This window comes from Stigmatopora nigra, chromosome 2 (assembly GCF_051989575.1).
Source record: "Stigmatopora nigra isolate UIUO_SnigA chromosome 2, RoL_Snig_1.1, whole genome shotgun sequence".
Classification (NCBI taxonomy): domain Eukaryota; kingdom Metazoa; phylum Chordata; class Actinopteri; order Syngnathiformes; family Syngnathidae; genus Stigmatopora; species Stigmatopora nigra.
This window is the reverse complement of record NC_135509.1, coordinates 17,539,624-17,561,344: the sequence shown is the minus strand read 5'-3', so window position 1 is coordinate 17,561,344 and position 21,721 is coordinate 17,539,624. Positions and strand designations below refer to the sequence as shown.

At 38.7% G+C, this 21,721-nt stretch overlaps 2 protein-coding genes and 2 non-coding genes across 5 annotated transcripts in view; all 4 read left to right on the top strand.

Moving 5' to 3' along the window:
- The window catches only part of hydin (HYDIN axonemal central pair apparatus protein), a 55,126-nt gene extending 42,334 nt beyond the window's left edge, over positions 1-12,792 (top strand). For both annotated transcript variants that reach the window (XM_077710538.1, XM_077710536.1), the window contains 19 exons: positions 98-298; positions 423-549; positions 1,116-1,281; positions 1,565-1,712; positions 1,812-2,022; positions 2,174-2,395; positions 2,685-2,854; positions 2,936-3,134; positions 3,249-3,404; positions 3,497-3,667; positions 3,907-4,016; positions 4,111-4,330; positions 4,790-4,999; positions 6,202-6,365; positions 7,360-7,510; positions 7,585-7,815; positions 7,897-8,121; positions 10,816-11,097; positions 11,198-12,792. In XM_077710538.1, coding sequence (XP_077566664.1) covers positions 98-298; positions 423-549; positions 1,116-1,281; positions 1,565-1,712; positions 1,812-2,022; positions 2,174-2,395; positions 2,685-2,854; positions 2,936-3,134; positions 3,249-3,404; positions 3,497-3,667; positions 3,907-4,016; positions 4,111-4,330; positions 4,790-4,999; positions 6,202-6,365; positions 7,360-7,510; positions 7,585-7,815; positions 7,897-8,121; positions 10,816-11,097; positions 11,198-11,404 — 3,571 coding nt within the window. In that variant the 3' untranslated portion in view covers positions 11,405-12,792. The remainder of the gene's footprint in view (positions 1-97; positions 299-422; positions 550-1,115; positions 1,282-1,564; positions 1,713-1,811; positions 2,023-2,173; positions 2,396-2,684; positions 2,855-2,935; positions 3,135-3,248; positions 3,405-3,496; positions 3,668-3,906; positions 4,017-4,110; positions 4,331-4,789; positions 5,000-6,201; positions 6,366-7,359; positions 7,511-7,584; positions 7,816-7,896; positions 8,122-10,815; positions 11,098-11,197) is intronic.
- Positions 9,522-9,595, top strand: trnat-agu (transfer RNA threonine (anticodon AGU)). Its single transcript has one exon. It is a non-coding gene; the product is annotated as a tRNA-Thr (tRNA).
- On the top strand, positions 10,458-10,531 carry trnat-agu (transfer RNA threonine (anticodon AGU)). Its single transcript has one exon. It is a non-coding gene; the product is annotated as a tRNA-Thr (tRNA).
- Positions 12,793-12,868: 76 nt separating the features above from the next.
- Positions 12,869-21,721, top strand: part of necab2 (N-terminal EF-hand calcium binding protein 2) — a 69,237-nt gene continuing 60,384 nt past the window's right edge. Inside the window, exons 1-2 of the mRNA XM_077710535.1 lie at positions 12,869-13,231; positions 21,092-21,116. Of these exons, the coding sequence (XP_077566661.1) occupies positions 12,905-13,231; positions 21,092-21,116 (352 nt within the window). The 5' untranslated portion in view covers positions 12,869-12,904. The remainder of the gene's footprint in view (positions 13,232-21,091; positions 21,117-21,721) is intronic.

Genomic DNA, 21,721 nt, shown 5'->3' with positions numbered 1-21,721 from the left:
TAGCCTTACTACTTAATGTACTAGAAATAATATCAACCTTATCGCCTAATTATTTCTCCCTGTTTTTGCCCGTATTTTTCTTTTTTTTTTTCCCCAGTATACCTAACTTACGTGCTGGGACTTCAGCTCCATCTATCTCATTTTATGGGCGCAGTATATTGCCACATTGCCACTTTGACCTCGAAGATTCTGACTATGTCAGTGGAAGCAGACGCAACCCTGTGTTCAGGACTTATTTGGATCCCAGCATCAGAGTGATTGAATGCACAACCCTGGGCCTTTATACTCCAGCAAAAAGGTTCATGGAAATACTACTCTAGATATTGATATTATAGGCTGCTTAAATTATTCAGAAATTAGGTTAATGATTACAATACCTGAAAATGAATTGGGCTCAACTGCATGCTTTGTTCTCTTTGCAGATGTTTTACTGTGTTGAACCCAACCACTGAACCATACACATTTCAGTGGAAGTGTGAAGACACTGGTACCAGTCAATTTACCTGCCTCACTCCATTTGGGACCATTCTGCCTGGCGAGAGGTCAGAGGTAAGACACAGGTCAACGGCCAATGGGTACACAAAGCACAAAATTTTATATTTTGTGACGATATGCTGGTACCATACTACTTTTACCTAACTACCCATCACTGTTCTTTCTATATACCACATTTCCTAATTGGATCAGCCACTGCAGTCTAACTCATTAAAACAACCATTCACACTTTGGCAATGTAAATTTTTTTTTAAAAATGTGAGCAGAAACCAGAGTAAACAGAGAAATTTGACACGAACGTTGAGCAACTCACAAGCTTCCAATCCAAACGAAGATTCAAATTCAGAACCTCACAATTATAGCTTTCAGTTTTGCTTAACTACTTTTCGTGTAGTCATTTTCTGAAACGCTTATCCTCACATGGGTCAAGTTGCTAGAGCCTATCCTAGCTGACTTTGGGTACAATTTGGGGGACACCCTGAATTGGTGGCTAGCCAATCGCAGCGCAACTACTTAACCATGTGCCCTAAGTTTATTTCATCATAGTTCTTCATCCTTTGTAATTTTTTTTCTAAACATGAATTAACTTCCAACATGATCTCTTTTTCTGTTGTTAACAGATGTCCTTTAGATATGTGGCTGAGTATGTGAACGATGTTGAGTCGTTCTGGAGCTTTGTGATTGAAACGCTGTCAGTGTCTGTGTCCTTCCTTTGTGTGGGCTCTACAAAAGAACCGCTCATCTATTTTGACAAACCTCACATTGATTTTGGCGAACAACTCATTGGTATGTCACCACACAATAACACCACTTCATCCTATTAAAGTAAAATACCTGTATTTGATTTAGTGCTCCTTCCTGCAATGTATCAGATGACATATACTATTTGTAGGCACTTAAAATTAGATCTCAATTATCAGGTAATTAATTAATGTATATATTATATAATCCATTGTGGATACTGTTTAGGCCTTTTTGTTTGGCATCAGATTATCCTAATAATTCTAATTTAACATTGTTTAATATCTTAATATTTCCTGCAAATTGTTTAATATCTGTGTTTCTGTAGGTAACAAAGTTTCAAAAACTGTGGATTTAGTGAACGGAGAGGATGAGCCCTTTCACTTCACAGTGTTACAGCCATCTTTACACTGTGATGACCAAGAGTCCAGTCTCACTTTTCAGCCAATGTCCGGCACAGTGGCAGCCAAAGATAGGTGAGTGACTTTGATCACGTAGGCATTGTAACAATTCAACATTTTTTAGAAAGGAGCCAACTTCCCCATATAAGGTTTAAACTGAGACATATGACGCAGGTTGCCCTTGTCGGTGTCCTTCAGTCCTTGCCGACAAGGTTATGTGAGCTTCAAATTAACTCTGAAGGTCAAAAGGAAATCAAAGCCACTCATTCTCTCTTGCAAAGCAAATTGTTTCGCAATTACGGCTTCTGTGCAAGTGGAAAATCCAGATGGAGGACTTAGAGAGCTAAGTCCTGACAACAACTCAAATATTTTGAACTTTGGAAAGGTAACCAATTTCAATTACTACTTGTAAATCACTAATATTTGAACTATACATGAATGTAAAAGCACAGTAATGATGCTGGTACCACATAATGAATGATAAAACTAATGTTAGATGAGTTTTATGTCATCTGACTTAATGCATTTGCCTCTAGGTGGGCATTTCGGAGCAAGCTACCTTTAATATCCTGGTGACCAATACAGGACGGCACTCCATGGATGCCATCTTTGAACTGGAAGGTCCAACTGAGCTTCTTCAACACCTGGTAACAAAACCGAAAAATTCCACAGTAGCTGTCGGAGAGAAGCTGCCGTCAGCACTCTTCTTTTCTCCACGGGGCAATTGCACTCTTAAAGATGTCAGGCTGATTATAAAGGTAAGATGCAATTACCCATTAAATATTTTGTGAAAACGAAGAAAAATTGGCTAATAAGACAGGCTTGGAAGTGTATACATTCAGAAGGGTTCAACAAAGAAAACATAGTTAATAAATTGAATTAATAAGTGGAGGTATTGTGGATTGTGAAAGGAATGTGTTTAATATTCAACACTGAATGTCTTTGAATTGAATAAACTCGTGCCTCTTTTGGGGATTTTGGAACCAGATCCATGCAACTCAACATATTTTTCAATGTACTTAATACTGACTCCTTCTCTCTTTTAAGGTGATTAAAGGGCCATTATTCAGCATTTCTATTGAAGGCAGTGGTGTGGCACCAGAACTCGAATTCTCTTTCAAAAAGTACAACTTTGGCAAGAATTTTGTATATTGTCCTGGCATGGTGCCAGCATCCCACATTCTTATATTGAAAAATAGAGGTAACAGGGACATCAGGTTAGTTGTCACAGCATGATTCCTTGAACTAATATAAAATGCACAGACGTGGTTATAAATGCAAGTCATTCTCTTCCTCAGTGTCAAGTGTGAAACCAAAAAGTGCTCATTCCTGGAAATTGAATTCCAACCGGACGTTCTGTCTCCTGGCGCACTGGTGGAAATTCCCATCACGTTTTATCCTCGTGAGCCGCGACGTTATCACGAAAATGTTATCTTCTTAATAAACAGTTGCATCAAAGAACAAGTGGATATTTGGGGACAAGGAATTGAAGTGAAGGTGAACAAGCCATGTGCTACACTCAAGGGGAATATCACCTCCATTTTAATGGCTGCTCGAAATCAGATAAACAACTTTCATCCAACGATTGTACATTTGTTTCATATTTTCTAGTTGGGAGTATTGGCACCAAAGCACCAGAAGGTGAAACTTGGAAATATTTCTCCAGGTCAGAGAGTGATTAGACGGGTCCAGTTAGTCAACCGCAGCATTTTAGACGTTTCCTTCGCCTTGCAGCTAGACACAAAAAAAACACATATGGATTCAAGGGTAAGGAACATGAATTAGAGAATAATAAGCTAAGCACAACATATTAGCATACTATTGTTGGAGACTTTGATATATCTGATCTTTGCCTGCAGGACTTGTCATTCAGTCCTGCAACCGAGATGTACCTCAAAGCTCTTCAAGGTTCATGTAGTGTTGAGATCCTGTTCACACCCCATCAGCGTATTGCTCCTTTTATTGCTGAACTTCAAGCTGTGATTGACAGCTATTTTCACCCCTTGCTGACCATCCATGGTTGCTGCCAGGTAACGTTCAAATTAGTGGAAGGAAAACCTTAAACTCTGATGTAGGGGGAGGGAATGATGGAGGGTTATGGTCAGTTCTGATGTCTCCAGCACAGAATCTATGTTTACAGTGTGTGAACTAATTTAGTGGATTGCAATTAAAATGAAATGTCAAAATAAGAAATTGACATTTGAATATATCAAAAAGAAAAATTGGGTTATGGTTGTTTCATATATATCATTCTGATTCATACTCGCAGGGGGTGGCGGTGCGTCTAGAACAAGACCACCTTGGTTTTGGAGCAATTGTCCAACACTGCCAGGCCAAAAAGAAAGTTGTCATAATCAACAATGGAGAACTTTGTGCACGGTAAGCTCTGTTATCATTTTGTAAAGGTAGAAGGTTTTAGTTGAATCATTAGATTTTTAAACCAGGCGCCTTCTCCTTTTGACCAAATCAACAGGTTCGAGTGGAAAACAGAAGACTTTCCTCCAGAGTTGTCTATCCAGCCAGCTAAAGGCTCAATTCAGCCAGGGGCAGAGGTTCCCTTAGAATTAACATTTGCACCTGTTCGCTTGAATAACGATTCAAGATATGAAAATTTAACTTGCTGCATTGACGGCTCTACACCAATCACTCTCACTGTGACTGGTTCCTGCATTGCAGCTGCCTCCAACAAAGAGGTTTGAATACTATTTACATGATTTCCTTGTCATGGGATAAGCTCCAGCAACCCCCATGACCCTTGTAAGGATAAGCGGAAAATGAATGAATTAATGTTAGAAGTGAAAAAACAATGTCATTTATTTGGGTAGGCAAGATAAACTGGGGAGGATATTTTCAAGGAAAGGTGTTTGTATTGGCTTTCATTTTGTAAAACTACTCTGCCTCCTTCTTCATAGCTTGAATAATACATTGTTTTCATGCAGTATTGCGACCTCTTTCAAATGGAGAACTTAGTCGGGAAAACCTGAATCTGTAATAGGGCATTTTCGATTGATTTGGTCCATTAGTTTCTGTCTCTGTGTAAACAGCACCTCAGTTGGTTTCTTCCAATGCTACATTTTCATTTATAGCAGTGTTTATTAGTGCCATTAGTTTACCCTGTTGATTGTTGTATTTTCCTTTTTAACTACTTCCAGATTATCAGTTTTTCCTGCCCAGTGCGTGGTTCACACACTCAGACGCTGTCTGTTTTCAACCCCACAAACCAACGTTGCAGCATACGACCCGTCATCAATGGCAAGCATTGGAGAGCTGCACCATCTGTGGTTCTTGAGCCTCTTCAAGCCAACGTATATGAAGTCACATATCGACCACTAACCATGACAGTTGATGGAAAGAAACACTTGGTAAATGAACACTCAAATTGGCTTTGACAACAACAATTTACGCTTGTACAACCTAATAATCTGAAAATCATCCCATGATATGTCTAGAATGAAAAAACTCAATGCTTAAGCACTTATCAGCAAATATCAATAACATGAAAGATATAATAACAGCTTCCAACTATGATGAATGATTTTGACTTTTTTTTAAATTACCCTCAATTACCTTCAATGCACTATTTGCATTGTAGATTCGCAATTAAGGAATGAATGAATGAATGTGGTGTTAAATACTGAATGAGACAAGATAAAATAATAAAAAAACAAGTTTTATATAATGGCACCTAATGTTGTAGTGCAGAAATGTCAAAACTATTCCACAAAGGTTTGCAGTGGGTGAAAAAATGTTTCCAGCTGATCCACCAAGGACTGTTCTACCACTGAGACTTCTGAAAGAAACATAGACCTCGTTGAAATCAACTGATTACAGTTTTAAAACGCCAGATTAGTTCAAAAGTGCATGCATTGCAGCCCTTGAGTGCTGGTTTGAAACCCTGTTGTGTAGTGGTTCACTTGCCTTACTTTGGTGCGGGCGTAGGATCGATTCCTGCTGGATTGTGGTATGATTGTGAGTGGTTGCTTGTCTCGCTGTGCCCCACGGTGGGCTGGCGACCAGTCTCGGGTGTGTTCTGCCTTTCACCCAAAGTCTGCTGGGATATGCTCCACTAACCCCCCACAACCCTTCCAGGGCTGCACGGGCAGGTTATAAGTAACTAAATGTTTTATAAGTAGCACATGGCTGGTTCAGTAAATGCTTTATGTCCAGATAATAATAAATAGACACACCATAGTTATCCACCTATTTTGGCAGGTCTTGGAAACTTTTAACCGCAATAAACAAGGTATTGCTGTACTGCTCTGGGGCTGCTGACTCAGATGTACTATTCCTCAGAAGTAGAGATGACTCTTGGTCTTTTTGTGGGTCATAGTTTCGTTTTTTCATGTTTGATGGATTTTGTTCTACCACCTGGAGACGCATTTACGGATTTTATAATTTTATGGGGTGAAGGACCTCTGTTTATTGGTTCCGGCCACAATATGGATTCTAACATATTTTCATATTGTCGGCTGTTTATTATCCTGACTTCTGCACAACAAAACTGTTCTATTCTATGACCTTTATGTCATACTTTATGAGCTCTTTATTTCTGTTTCGTTTTCAGGGGTCAATATTTTTCTCATTCCCAAATGGGGCTGGCATGCTTTACTCGCTACAAGGGACTGCCGACTCTCCTAAAGCAGAGAGCACAATTGTACATGAACTGCCTGCCAAGACACATCACACACAGATACTGCCTGTGACCAACTGGCTCTCAAAGCAGAAACGGTAAAGCATGTTTTTTTCTTTACATCTTTATTTGCACCCATTTCATTTCATTATTTACATATACACAAGAAATAAAATGATTCGGGCTTATATTGTTACCCAAATTCCATCCAAACTAATTGTCTACACTGTGATTGGCTGGCAACCAGTTCAACGTATAATCCACTTGGCCCATAGTAATCCGGGTTAGATTTTAGCATCCATTCAACGCTTGTGAGGATAAGTGGTAAAGAATATGAATTAATGATGATGTATGCATTAAATTTGACATTATCTTGGGGGAATATTTTCAGAGGACGGACAACACAACGTGTAAAAACGTACATGTGAAATAAGTAGTGTTTAAGTATGCAAATTGAGAATTTCTGTACCATTGATAATGGAGAAAATACTATTTACACACAAAAATGAGGAGTTATTATTTGATGTCAGTTATAGCCATGCACATGAATACTGATATACTTCTACACAGTTGCATATGACAAATGGTATTACAGACCAACAACGTGTTACAGATCACAAGAAAGGATGGAATAAGCCAAAAGTCCACCCACTGTCAGTGTCAAAATTCCATAATTTTTGGACAATAATGTCCATCTGACTATAAGCTGCCCCTATGATATTTAATAAGAAAACTGTATTTCTTGCTCAATTCTTTATCGACTTTACTGGACTATAGGTCCAGGTCTCTACACTGTATGACGGCACATTTACTACAAAAGACATCTGCCTCATTAAGCTGTAAAATACATATTAACAGTACTGGACTATTAACTGCAGGATTACTTGTTTGTTTTTATATTCTGAAGTCCTCTGTCGTTTTCATTGGTATGAATTGCCTATCAAAATTCCAGCAAATAAACTTTACAAGGGCTGAAGCTTGGATTCAACCCCAAAACAACAGAACTATGAAGCTCTTATGCTAAATAGCTGTCCACATGAATTACACCTACTTTTTTTGATGCACTCTCAACTGTTTTTTTTTTGTGGCCAGATTCCTTGTAATTAAAGAGTTTCTAAGACCTGAAAATCCGGATATGACCGTATCACTGAAGGGTCGTGAATACATTGATGTCCCTGCTCTGTCGAAGAAAGACTACAAGATTCATTTTTATGTATTCAGAGAGGGCCAGTACAACGCAAAGGTTTGAGCACAAACACAGTTATTTGCATTCTCAGTTAACTATACTAAGTGATTAATCCCATCTACTCATGTCAGGTGACATTTCTGAATGAGGCGTCGGGAGAGTACTTGTTCTACTTGATTAACTTCAAGGTTACCAGCCCGACAGACTTGTCCACAGTAGAACTGGTGTCTAATGTTCGTGAAAAAGCGTACGCCACCATAGAAGTGGAGAACCCACTGAGCACACCAATCTGTCTCACTGTTGACTGTAAATGCCCTGAAGTCAGTGCTCCAAGTCTACACACTGTGCCTGGAATGTCAAAAGTAAACTCTCACTCCTGTCCTTCTTCCATAAGCATTGCTGTAATCCCAGAGGCTCTTCATGTGTGCTATCTATCCCATCAGGGTGCTCTGACCTTCGACTACCAGCCACTCCGAGTTGCCGAGACAACCTCCCGACTGTCTCTGTTTTGTAGTGAACTCGGTTACTTCCACTATGGTCTCCTTCTGCGAGCTCTGCCTCAGCCACCAGAAAAGACTGTCCGATTTAGCGCTTCCCTAGGAACCAGCCACACTGTTGCTGTTAAGTTTCTCAACTTCTCCCACTTCAAAACTGAATATGCTTGCAAGGTAAGAAGACAGTGTGAAGTTGAAATATAAATCTTACAAATGGGAAGAGTGTGACATTTAAATGATCTATATGCAAATAGCTGGGTCTTTCTTAAGTACACCCCTTCAATGTGACATTAACTAAGTATTTTCGTTTGGTCCGGGACTGCTGATCTTGTCTTCATTGCTTCCCCATGAGCACGAAATAAGCCTCTGATTTGGATATCGACGCCATGAGCCCTGTGCACACAGGATGACGCTTTGACAAGTTGGCCTTGCCTGTGTCGGGTGTTAAATTTCTGTTAAATGGCAATCGTCACACTACAATCTGACAACATGCTATTTTTTTATATTTAGCCTCCGTAAATGTTCTCACCATCGCAGAAACCAATGTGTGAAATTGATTTCACAAAACTTCCGTTAGAACTTTGCTCCTAAACGGCTAATTTTTGTATGACAAGGAATAAGGGTGTCTAAAATATTCTACAATTATCCTTGACATATTTTTATGAAAACCCATAACATAAATGCTATGCTACAGTTTTACGAACCCACTGCTTTCCTGTAGCCAATTGGGGCTTGGACAGGTTCAAAGGCAGACAACTAGACTTGTACAGTCCTTTGGGATCCACTTTTAATTGTAAACTAATTACCGTATTTTCTCGCATATAAGCTGTATTTTTAACTAAAAAAATAATGACTGAATCGAGGGTCTGGCTATTATGTGCACACCCTTGTTATACTGTATTTCACCAGTAGATGTCGGCGAAGTGAAAGATCTGAAAATATAACTTCAGGAGCAGGTTAAGAAAGAGTGAGATCAATTTAATAGGAAATAGGTTTCTTACCGGACTGCAGGATGGGGAGAGAGCTCAAACAGCTGCGAACACGCTCACAGTCTGTCGTCCTCGCAATTCTCTCTGAATGAACAGTGGGTCAGTCTTTATATAGGAACAGGGTAATATTTATAAGACAGTGATGTAGGACAGAGTTTATGTACACAAAACTTTGGGCTAAATGGTTAGACATTAGCAGGTTTAAGTTGTATGCAAACACAATATTCTTATAGCTCACACAAACTGTCAAACCATATATTTTATTGCGTGATTTGAACAAACAGTTCCAAAGTGAGTTAGCCACATCGCACAATACAAGGAAACGATTGCAAACCCTGTTGCCCAGCCTATTTTACATTTCGCGAGACGAAAAAAACTATTGCAAGGCGAGCTAGTTAACTATCTTACATTTTGCGGTGCGAGCAAACAATTGCAAGGCCAGCTAGTAAGCCTATCCTACATTCCACTGTTTAACAAACAATTGTAAAAGCAGTTTGGCCACATGGCTCGACATGAACAAACAATTATTAAGCCAGTTGGCTGGTCCATCCCACAGAGAGTTTGATAGATACATCAAAAATTGTAGGTGCTGTGGCTTAGTTGGTTAAAGTGCCTGTCTAGTAAACAGGAGATCCTGGGTTCGACTCCCAGCAGTACCTCAATCTACTTTTAGCTGCGTTCTGAAATAACTACATTGTTGTTAACCAGACATATCTCTAGCTCTCAATGAAAGTAGTCATGTTTGACCTTTACAAGGTTGAACCCTAACTCTCCTCTGAAATTACAAGTCATGTAAATGTTAACTTTGTACCACTGACTTTCAACATCTGGTGTATTTCTGTCTGTTTCTGGATCCGATATTTCAGCAGAACATTTTTTTAAGACATAGCAATTATATTCACTTTTTAAGGTCCATTGAGCTAGTTGTTTGGTTATTGTTTTAAATGGACAGATCTCACAAAAGATCAGTGTCTCTGTGGCGCAGTCGGTCAGCGCGCTCAGCTGCAACCCAGGAGGCTGGTGGTTTGGGTCCACCCAGGCATCTATATCAAACAAGCAGAGAAAATTGTTGTTCCCGGGAGATTGTGTCCCACCCTCCTGAAAATTCAAGTCAATGAGATTCAGTATCCGCATATTACTGAGAGTTGGTTCATTGTCTGAAACCTCCCTCTGTAGAGAGTTACTTGTCCAGGATATTCAGCTGTTGACAATGGCTTGTTCTTTGGGTCCACCCAGATAGCAGACTCAATTGCCCTGGGAACTCCACAGTTGACTGTGGGATAGAAGTTTAAAATGGACCTGAAGTTTTTTTTCTTTAGATAATTTTGCAGTGTGATTTGATCTTTTTGATTTTAATGTTCCTTTGACAATTGAAGGATTTGGATACCCATCATTTTTAAAAGTGGTAGTTTTTTTCAAGATGAGGGATGAAACCTTCAAATTATTTGAAGAAAGTCTTTTATTAATAAGCCCTGAGTTTGATGAGGCGAAGAGAGTTTGTTAAAGGCTGTTATTAATGCAGGTGCTGTGGCTTAGCTGGTCAAAGTGCCTGTCTAGTAAACAGGAGATCCTGGGTTCGACACCCAGCAGTACCTCAAAGATATTGACCTGTATAACGTGCTTTTGATTCATACAATGTCTCAGAAATACCACATTTGTACTCCTTATTAAATCCATGAATATGGAAATGAAAACTGTGGATCAGGGGGTGGCTAATCCTCAAGAAATAGAAAAAATTCCAACGATTTTAACGCAATTTTAAGGGTGCGGCTTATACACGGAGACGCCTTATATGCAATTAAAAATGGTAACATTTCTTCAACAATTTTATGTTTTTTTTTTTGTTAATCTTTCTTGTTTCTCTCTAACCGTACTACAGATTGACTGCCCAGCCTTCCTGGTAAACAAGACTGTGGCTGCCTTGCCAGGTAACCAGACAGGATCACAAGTCAGTGTGGAGGTTTGTTTTGAGCCTTATCAGCTTGGAGAGGCGAAAGGCCAGCTTCAGCTTACTTCTGGAATTGGCGGGGAATACATCTTTTTGTTACACGGAGATGGTCTGCCTGCCAAAACACAAGGCCCCTTCAACATTAGGAATGGCCGGAGCATCCCAATTCCTTTCAAAAATGTCTTCTTGCAGCCGACACTCTTTTCATTTCAGGTACTTCTGGATGACTTTACTTGAAAGTAACTACAGTTTTTAGAAATGATGTATATTGGCGTGAAATATATTCCTAACTTAACAGTGGTATTTCCCGCAGGTGGACAACCCCTGTTTTACAGTCAAAGCCGCTGATACCATCCTATCTAAAAAAACACAGGCCATTCAAGTGTGCTTTGCGGCTCCTGAAGGAGGATCACCAGGGCCGAGTGTAGGCAAACTGACCATCTCTAACCAGTGCACAGAGGGACAAAGTAAAACTTCATGGATTTATTACTTGAGAGGAAACTTGCTGGAGTTGTGCTAGTACCAAAAAACACATACACACACGCTACATACATATTTATTTACAGGCCATGCTGGCTCAAAATAATCCCAACAAAACTCTTTGCTGACCCCAATGGATGCCTTCCGCTGTCAAATTAGACTTTTGGTGACAGGTTACACACAAAAAAGTACAAAAAAAAAAAACAATCATTTATCAAAATGAATGTGAAATGAAGAGCCTACAACCTCCAAGAAAAATATTACTGCATATCTTCCTGACTACCAGGAGAAAAAAATGTTGTCCAATTACATTTGTTTTGAAATTTTACAATCTCTGTGAAGTAATTGGAAGACTGCAAAAGAAATGTGGTATAATTGGAAAAGACCTCTATAAAGCACAACAGGGGGTAATGTGATTGAATGCACTGGGTGGGAGATATTTAGGTTTACAAATGTCCTCTACAGAGGACAAATTTGAACTTTTGGTAGTCAGGATATGAGATGTCGCAAAAATGTACCCAGAAGCAATTTGCGACTTGGTTTTGTGAATAATGAACACACGGGGGCGATAGTGTATTTTCATTCCACTAATGATGATTTGCATTTGTTTCTGTGTATACTAGTACTATAGTATGTCTGACAGGAGAGACGTTTGTTGCTTTTCTAACTAGTTACGTTTCAAAGATGATGGAAAGAGTGTTGGAAATCCATAACTACTTGACGTTTGTGCCATTTTTTTGTACTTGTACAATATCTGTATGTTATATTAAACGGGTAATACACTGCAGACTTAAACCAAGCATAAAAAATAGGCATTTCGTTTGATTAAGCTTTTATCGGACATTTACACTTAACTCAGTGGCTGCCATTGACATGAACATTCACTGCCAGTCCTCCCTGGTTGAATGTATTGGACGTCTATCGTTGTCAATGGCAGGAAGTTAGTTAAGTATGATGAATTAAAACAACTATTTGGGACTTTTATAATGGGAGCATAATCAAGTGGGTGTTTCTCTTTTTAATTCACTGTAATTATATTCATTGTCATCACCTTGTATTTTTTTAAATATAAAATATATAAGCTTAAAATCACCAATTCAGGATAACATTGCATGCCATATTTATATAAAATATAATTTTAAAAAAAACTGGCATGTAATGTTATTGATAAAAACAAGTTACACACCAAATAAGGACACCTGCCATTGAAAGGGTTAATTGGCAATACAGTGCTGCATTTTTTCTTTCACTGTATAAATTGTATGTGGTTAAGTAAAGACATAATTGCAAAAGTTAGTGAAGAACTCAATCTTTGAACATTCGCATGGTCCAGAGATGAGAGATCTGCGTGTCAATGACACATATCTTATTTGTATTATCCCAAACTAATACTACTCCCAATAGCAGTAAAATAAATGGTGAATTCCTTACAGTATTAATCTGTTTTAGGGTGGGGTTGTGATGTAACCGGGAAGAGGGGGTGGAGGGCGGGGGTCTACTCCCCCCATTGAGCGCAGCATGAGCGCTCTGGAGCAAAAGGATGTGTGAGCAGGCAGCGCGCTACTGCAGGGACGGAGTCCACAAACTGCTGAACAAAGAACAAGCCAAACTTCGAGCTCAAGAAAGCCGCGATCAGACCCAGCTCGTAGCCGGTCAGGACAGCGAGTCCGAAACGGCAGCACAGTCCGGAAACAGCGGCGCCCAGCCCGGTGGAATTGACGGGCTCGTCCGCTGGATCGTCACCAAAATGAGCGACAACAAGAACATCTCCAGCCGGGAGTTTGCCTCCAGCAAGGAGGAGGTGGCTGTGGCTCAGGAGCAGTTCTTCGCTCCGGAGCCACGCAGAGGGATCTCCGTTATCCTGGATGTGAGTACGACCGAACCTTTGCACAAAAGTGTATCAAGACGTTCATCCAGTATGTAGTGCGCACTTACGCGCACTGAAGCTCCATTTAATCCCCTCTCATCTCATCTCATTTTCTGAACTGCTTCATCCTCATTAGGGTTGTGGGGGTGCTGGAGCCTATCCTAGCTGATTCCGGGGCAGAGGCAGGGGGACATTCTGAATCGGTAGCCAGCCGATCACAGGGCACAAGGAGACGGACAACCATGCACGCTCACACCTATACCTAGGGGCAATTTATAGTGCCTACCATGCATGTCTTTGGAATGTGGGAGGAAACCGGAGTACCTGGAGGAAACCCACGCAGGCTCATGGGGGAACATGCAAACTCCACACAGATAGACATGACCTGGATTAGAACTAACCGCATTTTCACCATTTATTTTTGCACTAGAATTTAGCAGTCTAAAGTCTAAACATCCTTCTCTTATTCGTAATATACATTCGTCAGAAGAACAAGATTCAGTCGATGTTCTCGAGCAAACTCGAGAATATCTAAAGCAGTTAGAGCATGTATTACTTGCATTAGATCAAGGGTGTCAAACTCGGGTTGGTTCGCGGGCCGCATTAAAGTCAACTCGATTTTGTGTGGGCTGGACCATTTTAGATATACATATTTAGGGGTATTTCTATTTTTTAAATTGGATTAAAAGAAATTGATCAAAATCCCTAAATATTCATTTTTTTAAATGATAATGTTTATTTACCTTTTTCTTAGTAAGGGAAAACGTCTTTTAATCATTTCCTTTTCATTTCAAAAGGAATTTTTTTTAGTAATGTTCAATATTAAAGTGGAAAAGAGAAAATAGTTTTATATATATGTTTTTAGATTTTACAAAATGCTTTTTGAACTAAAATAATTGAATAAAAATTCAATTATTGACTTAAAAAGGGAAAAATCACGCAATATAATATACATCTATAATCTTCATTTGAATTTGATGTTTAAATATAAAGTCAGCACTCATGATTTACTTTCTCGGGCTGCACAAAATTATATGGTGGGCCAGATTTGGACCCCCGGGCTGCCACTTTGACACCTGTGCATTATATAGATCATGTAACACTACACCCTTTGTCAACACTACTAATTTATTAATTGACGTTGCAGAACCACTGGAGGGTACTGGGAGAGGGTTGAGTTATTATTAACATAATTTTCTCACGCTTGAACTGCTTTTGATGACTGTAATCAGAACAACTAGTACAAAAACTGGCAGAAAAATGAGGCAACGTGCTTCTAGTAAACTAACCCTGCAATAATAGACATTCACGCTATTACTATTGAAGCGGTGCATCTTAAGTAGAAAGATTGGCTTAAATCATGCAGTATGATTTCAACCCATTGTAGTTTAACTGAACTAGTAGCCTATATAGCAGTTGTCCTATTAATATGATACTGGCCAAATAGTGATGAATTTCATTCAGAAATATAAAGTTTGTAAAATACACCCATTGTTACAAAACAGGTCTTTAGCTTAACTTTGTCCTGTAGGGCTGAACAATATTGGAGAGGGGGAATTGAAAGTGTGTTGATGAGACCTTCAGAAACACCTGGGTCACACAAGAGGGCAGGGCAATGACAGGTGAACCCAATGGGCAATCACAAGGACAGAGGAAAACATCTAACCAAACTGACCAACCCAATGTCTAAAAAAAGCTGCAAATCTACAGCTGTGACAACACTATTATACAAAAAGAAGAGTACTATTCTGTGAGTATGCTTTTGAACTGGATACCAATGATATTGAATGTAGTTTTTTGCTGGGCCACCTAATTGAGTTATGTTTCATACAAAAAATCTGCAGTGAACTCATGTATAGGTTGGGTTTGACTGTATTTTTTGTCCTTAATGCTGTATCAGCCTTTGTGCTAGGTGGACTCGTTGCTCATTTCTGCCGATGGACTGTGTCTTTGGGTGATGGGGCTGTTATTTTGCTTATGATATAGGCTTCTTTCCATTTGAAGTGTGCATCCCCCATCACCAGAAGCATCTGCTCCATTAATGGGAAGCCAATTCTCAAATTCAACTCAGACCAGTGGTAGTCTGCAAAGCTGTTTGCTTTTCTGTTATTTCTCTCTAGAGACTTGACAACTTCTCTACTAAGTTGCTGTTGGTAATTGCTCTCCAATGTAAAACTTGCATTCTGATTGTTGTGGAAAGTATTCTGTGACATTAGGTATTTGTTGTTGTTGTTTTGTGACTCAATATTAGTTTAAGAATTTAGAGTTTTAATCTGCTTGTGTGTAGACAGATTGCTAATGTACTCCTTAGGTTGAGCCACTGTAAGATTTCCACCTTAACATAATTTTGTTTGTCTTTCTTCAAAACTGCTAAAAAAAAGGTACCAACCTGGAAATCTGAATAGAATCAATAATGATAATCCTCTGCTAAGGATGCAACAGTTTTTTGACTTTATCTTTCATACATAGGACACTGATCTTGTTTTTTTTATTTTTTTAAAGCTGGTTGTCATGGAGTTTAGTCTTTGAGTGTTCATAACTCTATCTTCAAGATATATACTGCTACTGCAAAATAACCACTCTTGTGGCTGATGGCATTCCATTAATGTCCATTTTTTTGTAGTGCTTCCAGCTGAAAAGGCATGGTTTGCTTTCTTTTGGTGTCTTCTGCCTCATACCTTCTCACCATCAGCGACAAAGATCACTAAAACCAAATTTGTACAGACTGTTCCTTTTTAAGTGTATGACTTCTGAGCAAGAATATTGAAGGATTCATGGTAGTCCTCCCAGGTATTCATTTACTTTGAAGGGCACTTCAGAGACAGATGCTGTAGCTACTGATTCTATCACAATTATGCTACCCTATCTTGTGAATGTGACTATAATGTACAGACTGCTTCTTGGTCATTCACTCCTTGACAATCAGTGGTTGGCTGCAGATCTTTTTCCTGCTAATCCAAACTTCTGCACTTTGGGATTTTCTTAGACATGGTGAGCAATCATTTGCATTCAACTTTGTTCCTTCCTTGAATGTCAGTAGGAGCTCTTTTCCCATTTGATGCCAAAGTATCACATCAATCTTGTCAATAATACTGACAACACTGTCTCAGAAATGACAATGGTCTGACAGTAGCTTCAGCTTGGTCATAAAGTTTTCTGCAAAATAACTTGACTTATTGAAGAAACTATTAAATTGAAGAGCCATGAGCATGACCAGTTCTTCTGGAAGTTCTCCCATATACTGCATTGTAGCTCTAGTCTGTATTAGTCTCCACACCTTAAACTCGCATGCACACTTACAAAAAGAATAGAGCACTTTTTGGCCCCTTTTTAATCATCCAATTTTTTCCTCATGCTTTGCGAGAAATACCAATACAGTTATTCAGACACTGCTAGGTGCAGTGAGTGATACAACCACAGTAGACCATTGTCATTTCTGAGACAGTGTTGTCAGTATTATTGACAAGATTGATGTGATACTTTGGCATCAAATGGGAAAGGAGCTCCTACTGACATTCAAGGAAGGAACTGGTCATGCTCATGGCTCTTCAATTTAATAGTTTCTTCAATAAGTAAAATAACTTGACTTATTGAAGAAACTATTAAATTGAAGAGCCATGAGCATGACCAGTTCTTCTGGAAGTTCTCCCATATACTGCATTGTAGCTCTAGTCTGTATTAGCCACCACGCCTTAAGCTTGCATGCACACTTACAAAAAGAATTGAGCACGTTTTGGCCCCTTTAATAATCCATTTTTTTTTCTCAAGCTTTGTGAGAAATACTAATAGTTATTCAGACACTGCTAGGTGCAGTGAGTGATACAACCACAGTCGGCTCTCAGATGGGTCTTGTGAGAGAAATTGTTTGTTTTATACAAGTGTAAACACACCCTTCCTATAATACAACATTCAATAGCTGGCTCTCAGTAGGCATATGGCCATCTTAAAATAAACTTGTTGTATTTACTGAGTAGTTGAGGCTTTTTTTGTTGTTGTTGTTGATGATGATGACAACAAAGCCTAAATCCGGTTTATATATAATTATACGTTCAAAATTAAATATTTTTTACATTAATTCATATGTAGGACTAAGAAAACCTAACTAATCTAATAGGTACTCAGGCAACATTGTCAATGTTCCTTTTTTTGTTTCTGCTTTGTCCAACATTTACTCTTATCGGTTCGCTATCGTTTTCTGCTCAAAATGCATTTTACTCTCAGCTTAAACACACATACCCGCCTACCTCCATCATATACACACACGCACACCCGCCCTCCTCCATCATATACACGCACACCCACAACACAGTAGACATCAGGACCCAATTGTAGTAATATTTTTTGTATTTGCTGTTTACAAATTTTAAAAATGACAGACATTTCAGGGATTTTAAGTTACATTTTCATTTGGTCTCCACTTTTTTTTCCTCTATATAAACCTTTTAAATCCTTTTAAATCAAAGTTCCTTAAACAAAAGTGGATACAGGGTTATATTTGTTCATTCATTTATCAAAGGTCGCAGGAGGTGCTGGAGCCTATTCCAGCTGGCTTTCGGGCATGAAGCGAGGAACACCCTAAAACGGTGGCCAGCCAATCGCAGGTCATGAGGAGACAGACGACCTTTCACGCTTAAACTCATACCTAGACTTAGTGTCCAAATAGCCTACTATGCATGTTTTCTGGAAAGTGTGAGGAAATTAGACTAACTGGAGAAAACCCATGCAGGCCCAGGGAGAACAAGCATATTCCCCACAGGAGAACTGACCTGGATTTGAACCCAGGAGCCTAGAACGGTAAAACCCACGCGCTAACCACTCATCCGCCAAGCGGCATGCTATTTTTCCAATATGATAAATAGTGGCAGTTATGTCAACAAGCCATTTTGTCATACATTTTTGAAAAACATCCCATATTTTAGGTTTCTCGCTTGCTAACTGAACAAAACAATTTCGCAGAGCATATATTTTGAATAGTTAAAACGTTAACAATGGCAAACAAAAGATTAATTATGTTTTTAAATGTATTTTAAAGTAGCATAACGGTATTTGTTGAAATCTCAGCCCTTGTCAGACTTTCAGACATTCCAGCGTGTCCCAATGATGAGCTTCAAGAAACATTGTTATCAATTAGATTTTTTTGTCTTACAAAATGAATGGGAAAACAAAATTGAATTAAAGTAATTTCAAATTAATTGATTTAAAATTTAGGTAAATAATTCATTTTCAAGTTAAGTAATTCAGATACAGATTAGAATTTTGATGACCAATCTAAGGTGTGGTCTGTATTTCGCCCAAAGTCAGCTGGGATTGATTCTATTTTTTTGGGATGGCTTTCTGACTTTCCTGAGCACTTTAAACTTGAAGTGTAAATAGTTGCCGGCAAATATCAGCCCTGAGCCCTCAGAATTGAACATCTCTATCGCATTGGCCTTTGCTGGCAGTTGAGGCATTCCTTTTCCAGAGGTAGGTTAAGTTGTCACAGCAATGCTGTTTTGCTTGATTGATAACAGGCCATCAAATGATTATGCCCTTCTCAGTATCAAAAATAGGGAAATCAATATCGTGGTGACCTCCGAATAAGTCCTCATTTATTTTACAAATAACTGACTGTCTTGGTGCTTTCTAGGTTTCCTCATTATTTAATATTGCCACTTTCTCTGTCCATTTCTGGACACTTTCTCAAAATCATAAATCTGCGGGAAATGAGTTGGCAGCTTTGCTCCAATTTCCTGCCAAAATAACTTTTCCATACACATCTGATTCTGGAGTTGAATTCTTCTAAATTCAGCAGGAGCTTAGACTTTTTTTTCAGCAGCTCTATCCCATCTCCTATTGGATGGGTCCCACCTTATTGTAAAAAAAGATGCATAAAATATTGATTTTAAAACAAATTTACAGTTTTTTTTTAATGGTTACGCCATTTGATGGTGTTTTCCATACACACTGTACATACATTAATCACAGTGCACATTCAGGAAGAAATATTGAATAAGCATCTTTTATATAGACACTCATGTCAGCACTTTTGCCGTTTATTAATTGAGTGGCACACTAACGCAGCTCTATACACAACACGTCTTTCTTGGGGACAAAAAGTTTGAGCCGAGTCATCTCAGGGTCCCAGTAAACCATGCTGTTTGTTTGTTTTGTTTTTGCACTACAAGCGCCTGAGGATTGCCCTCAGATAGCGCTAGAGCTGCCACTGGAACGCGGATTATTTCATCCGGGGGGTAGTCGGAGGTGAGGGGCAGTCAAATGTCTCCGGCTGGATGAAAAACGTAGGGTGCCACGGTCCTTGTTGGCAGCTCTGAGTGGTATTTGTTGGAATTCGCAGGCCGCAGCGAGCGGCCTCTCAGGAGACACCACGTGAAGGTTTCCAACTTTGTCTCCCTAAACCATGCTGTAAAAGAGTACATTTACCTGAGTCTACTCAGACTGACAACAAAGTGTTGATGCCATGTCTCCTGCAATGTAAAACTAAATATCACAAAATCTTGGTTGGAAAATAAAAAGTTTCTGTGCTCTACATTATGATACAGGCTAAAAAATACAATCGTATAATACCATTTACATGTCCTTGTTCACTCTCCACCATTTTGAAAGGTACAATGTTTTTCATCTCGGAAACTCGGGAAATTAAATCCACTGTTGAGCAGTACAAATATATCTTGAGAGGGTGCTCACTTGCAATTTTCGACTTTTCAAGTGACATTTTCAGTGATTATGACACCACATGAAGGCAGCATAATACAAACCCCCAGTGGAAAAACAGCATTGCTCTATTTTTCCTTATATTTTTTCCAGTGGTACACTTTAAAAAATTGACAATTACTCCTATGGAAGTGAAAATTATGGTATACTCGATTGTTATCCGGTAACTCATGATCAGTGTTTGAAAAAGTCTGCAGCACCAGACATTGGCCATTGAGTTTGACTCTTCATTTCTGGAGTCTTTGGATACTTCATTTTAACCCTAGCAGGCTCAAGGGTGGATCAGTTGGTACTTAAACTGACAGAATTCAATTCCCAACAATCGGCTGTCTTTCCAATGGCTACAAGGGAACTGTGTCTGGAAGAGCAACTCTATTGCATCATTTCAAAATAAAATAAATTATGCTACACAGTTTGAATTTTTAGATTTCACATTTTTTAACTCAGATAATTTCTAATCTATAGATAGTTTTCCTGTTGAGGCCTTCCATAACCTGAATATTTCGAAAGTAGAGACATACAAAAGTTGATGTTCTACTTTATCTAAAGCCCTGTTTCCATGTCCATATGACCATCAGTTATAATTCCCAAAAATTAAGCCGTTGACATTGTCAGAATATTTTGACTTGCTATCAAGCTCTCATTACACAGAGACACAGGCAGACATAGTCTTCCAGCTTCAAAGAATTGAAAACCTATTGGTTATTTTCAGAGTGAGCGCCTGACCTGGAAACAAAGACTTGAAATTATACTTTGAAATTAGAGCGGCAAATTAGCCTTATAATCAAGTAGATTGACAAATGTATTCTTTTGACATTTACCTAAATCACCTGTATAGCCAAGAAAGTAATTAAAATGACCACTCAAGTGTTAATGCTTTGAAGCATTGTAGTATCGGCAAATGCATCTATCCATTCATTTTCTACTTCAAATTGTATGTTTCTCATTAGGGTTATGGGTGTGCTTGCGCCAATCAAATAGAAATCACAATTTTCGTAGGTTTAATTTGTGCCTTTTTTTTATCCCAACATTACCATGTATGGAAACCTTTTTTTTTCTAAAGACATAATCTAAATAAATGAAAAATGTCACCATGTATTGTTTACCAAATTTGTGTGATACTGACTGGTGTTCATTTTGTGTCCACAGATTTTCAGAAGAGCTGACAAAGATGGTGAGTTGATATTGAATTCACTAACGGGAGCAAAGTGGAAATTTGTTAAATATGTCGCAAAAAATATACATAAAACAAAAATGAAGGCTGGGCACTCCTGATGAGTTAAAAGATGATCCTTTATAGATCAACAATTTCATTTCAATGTAATTACCCATATTTCCTGATCTATAAGTCGTACGATAAAAACTTAAATTCCATCAGAAGAAGACAGTGCACGTTATATATAGATGAATATAGGTTAATTTTGGTATGATATTTCATTTTACGCAGCAATATCTAGTGGATGCATAACGTAGTTTGCCCATGTCTGTACTAGACTCAGTGGTGTTTGAATACACAACTCGGACACTAATTATGAATCACGCGCAACACAACGGCAGGGCAGGTGGGACAAACGAGAGTGGGAGAAGCAGCAGCAGGCTGCGCCTGACACTCTCTAACAATTGATTGAGTTATTGCCACCAAAATTGTCATACAAATGACTACAATGCTAATTGTAAATTCAATTGAATAGAAGAGATAATTTAGATTAATTTGAAAAAAATGCAAATTAAAGTTGACCTTTTACTGTATATACAAAAATGCAGAAATAAATGTAATTC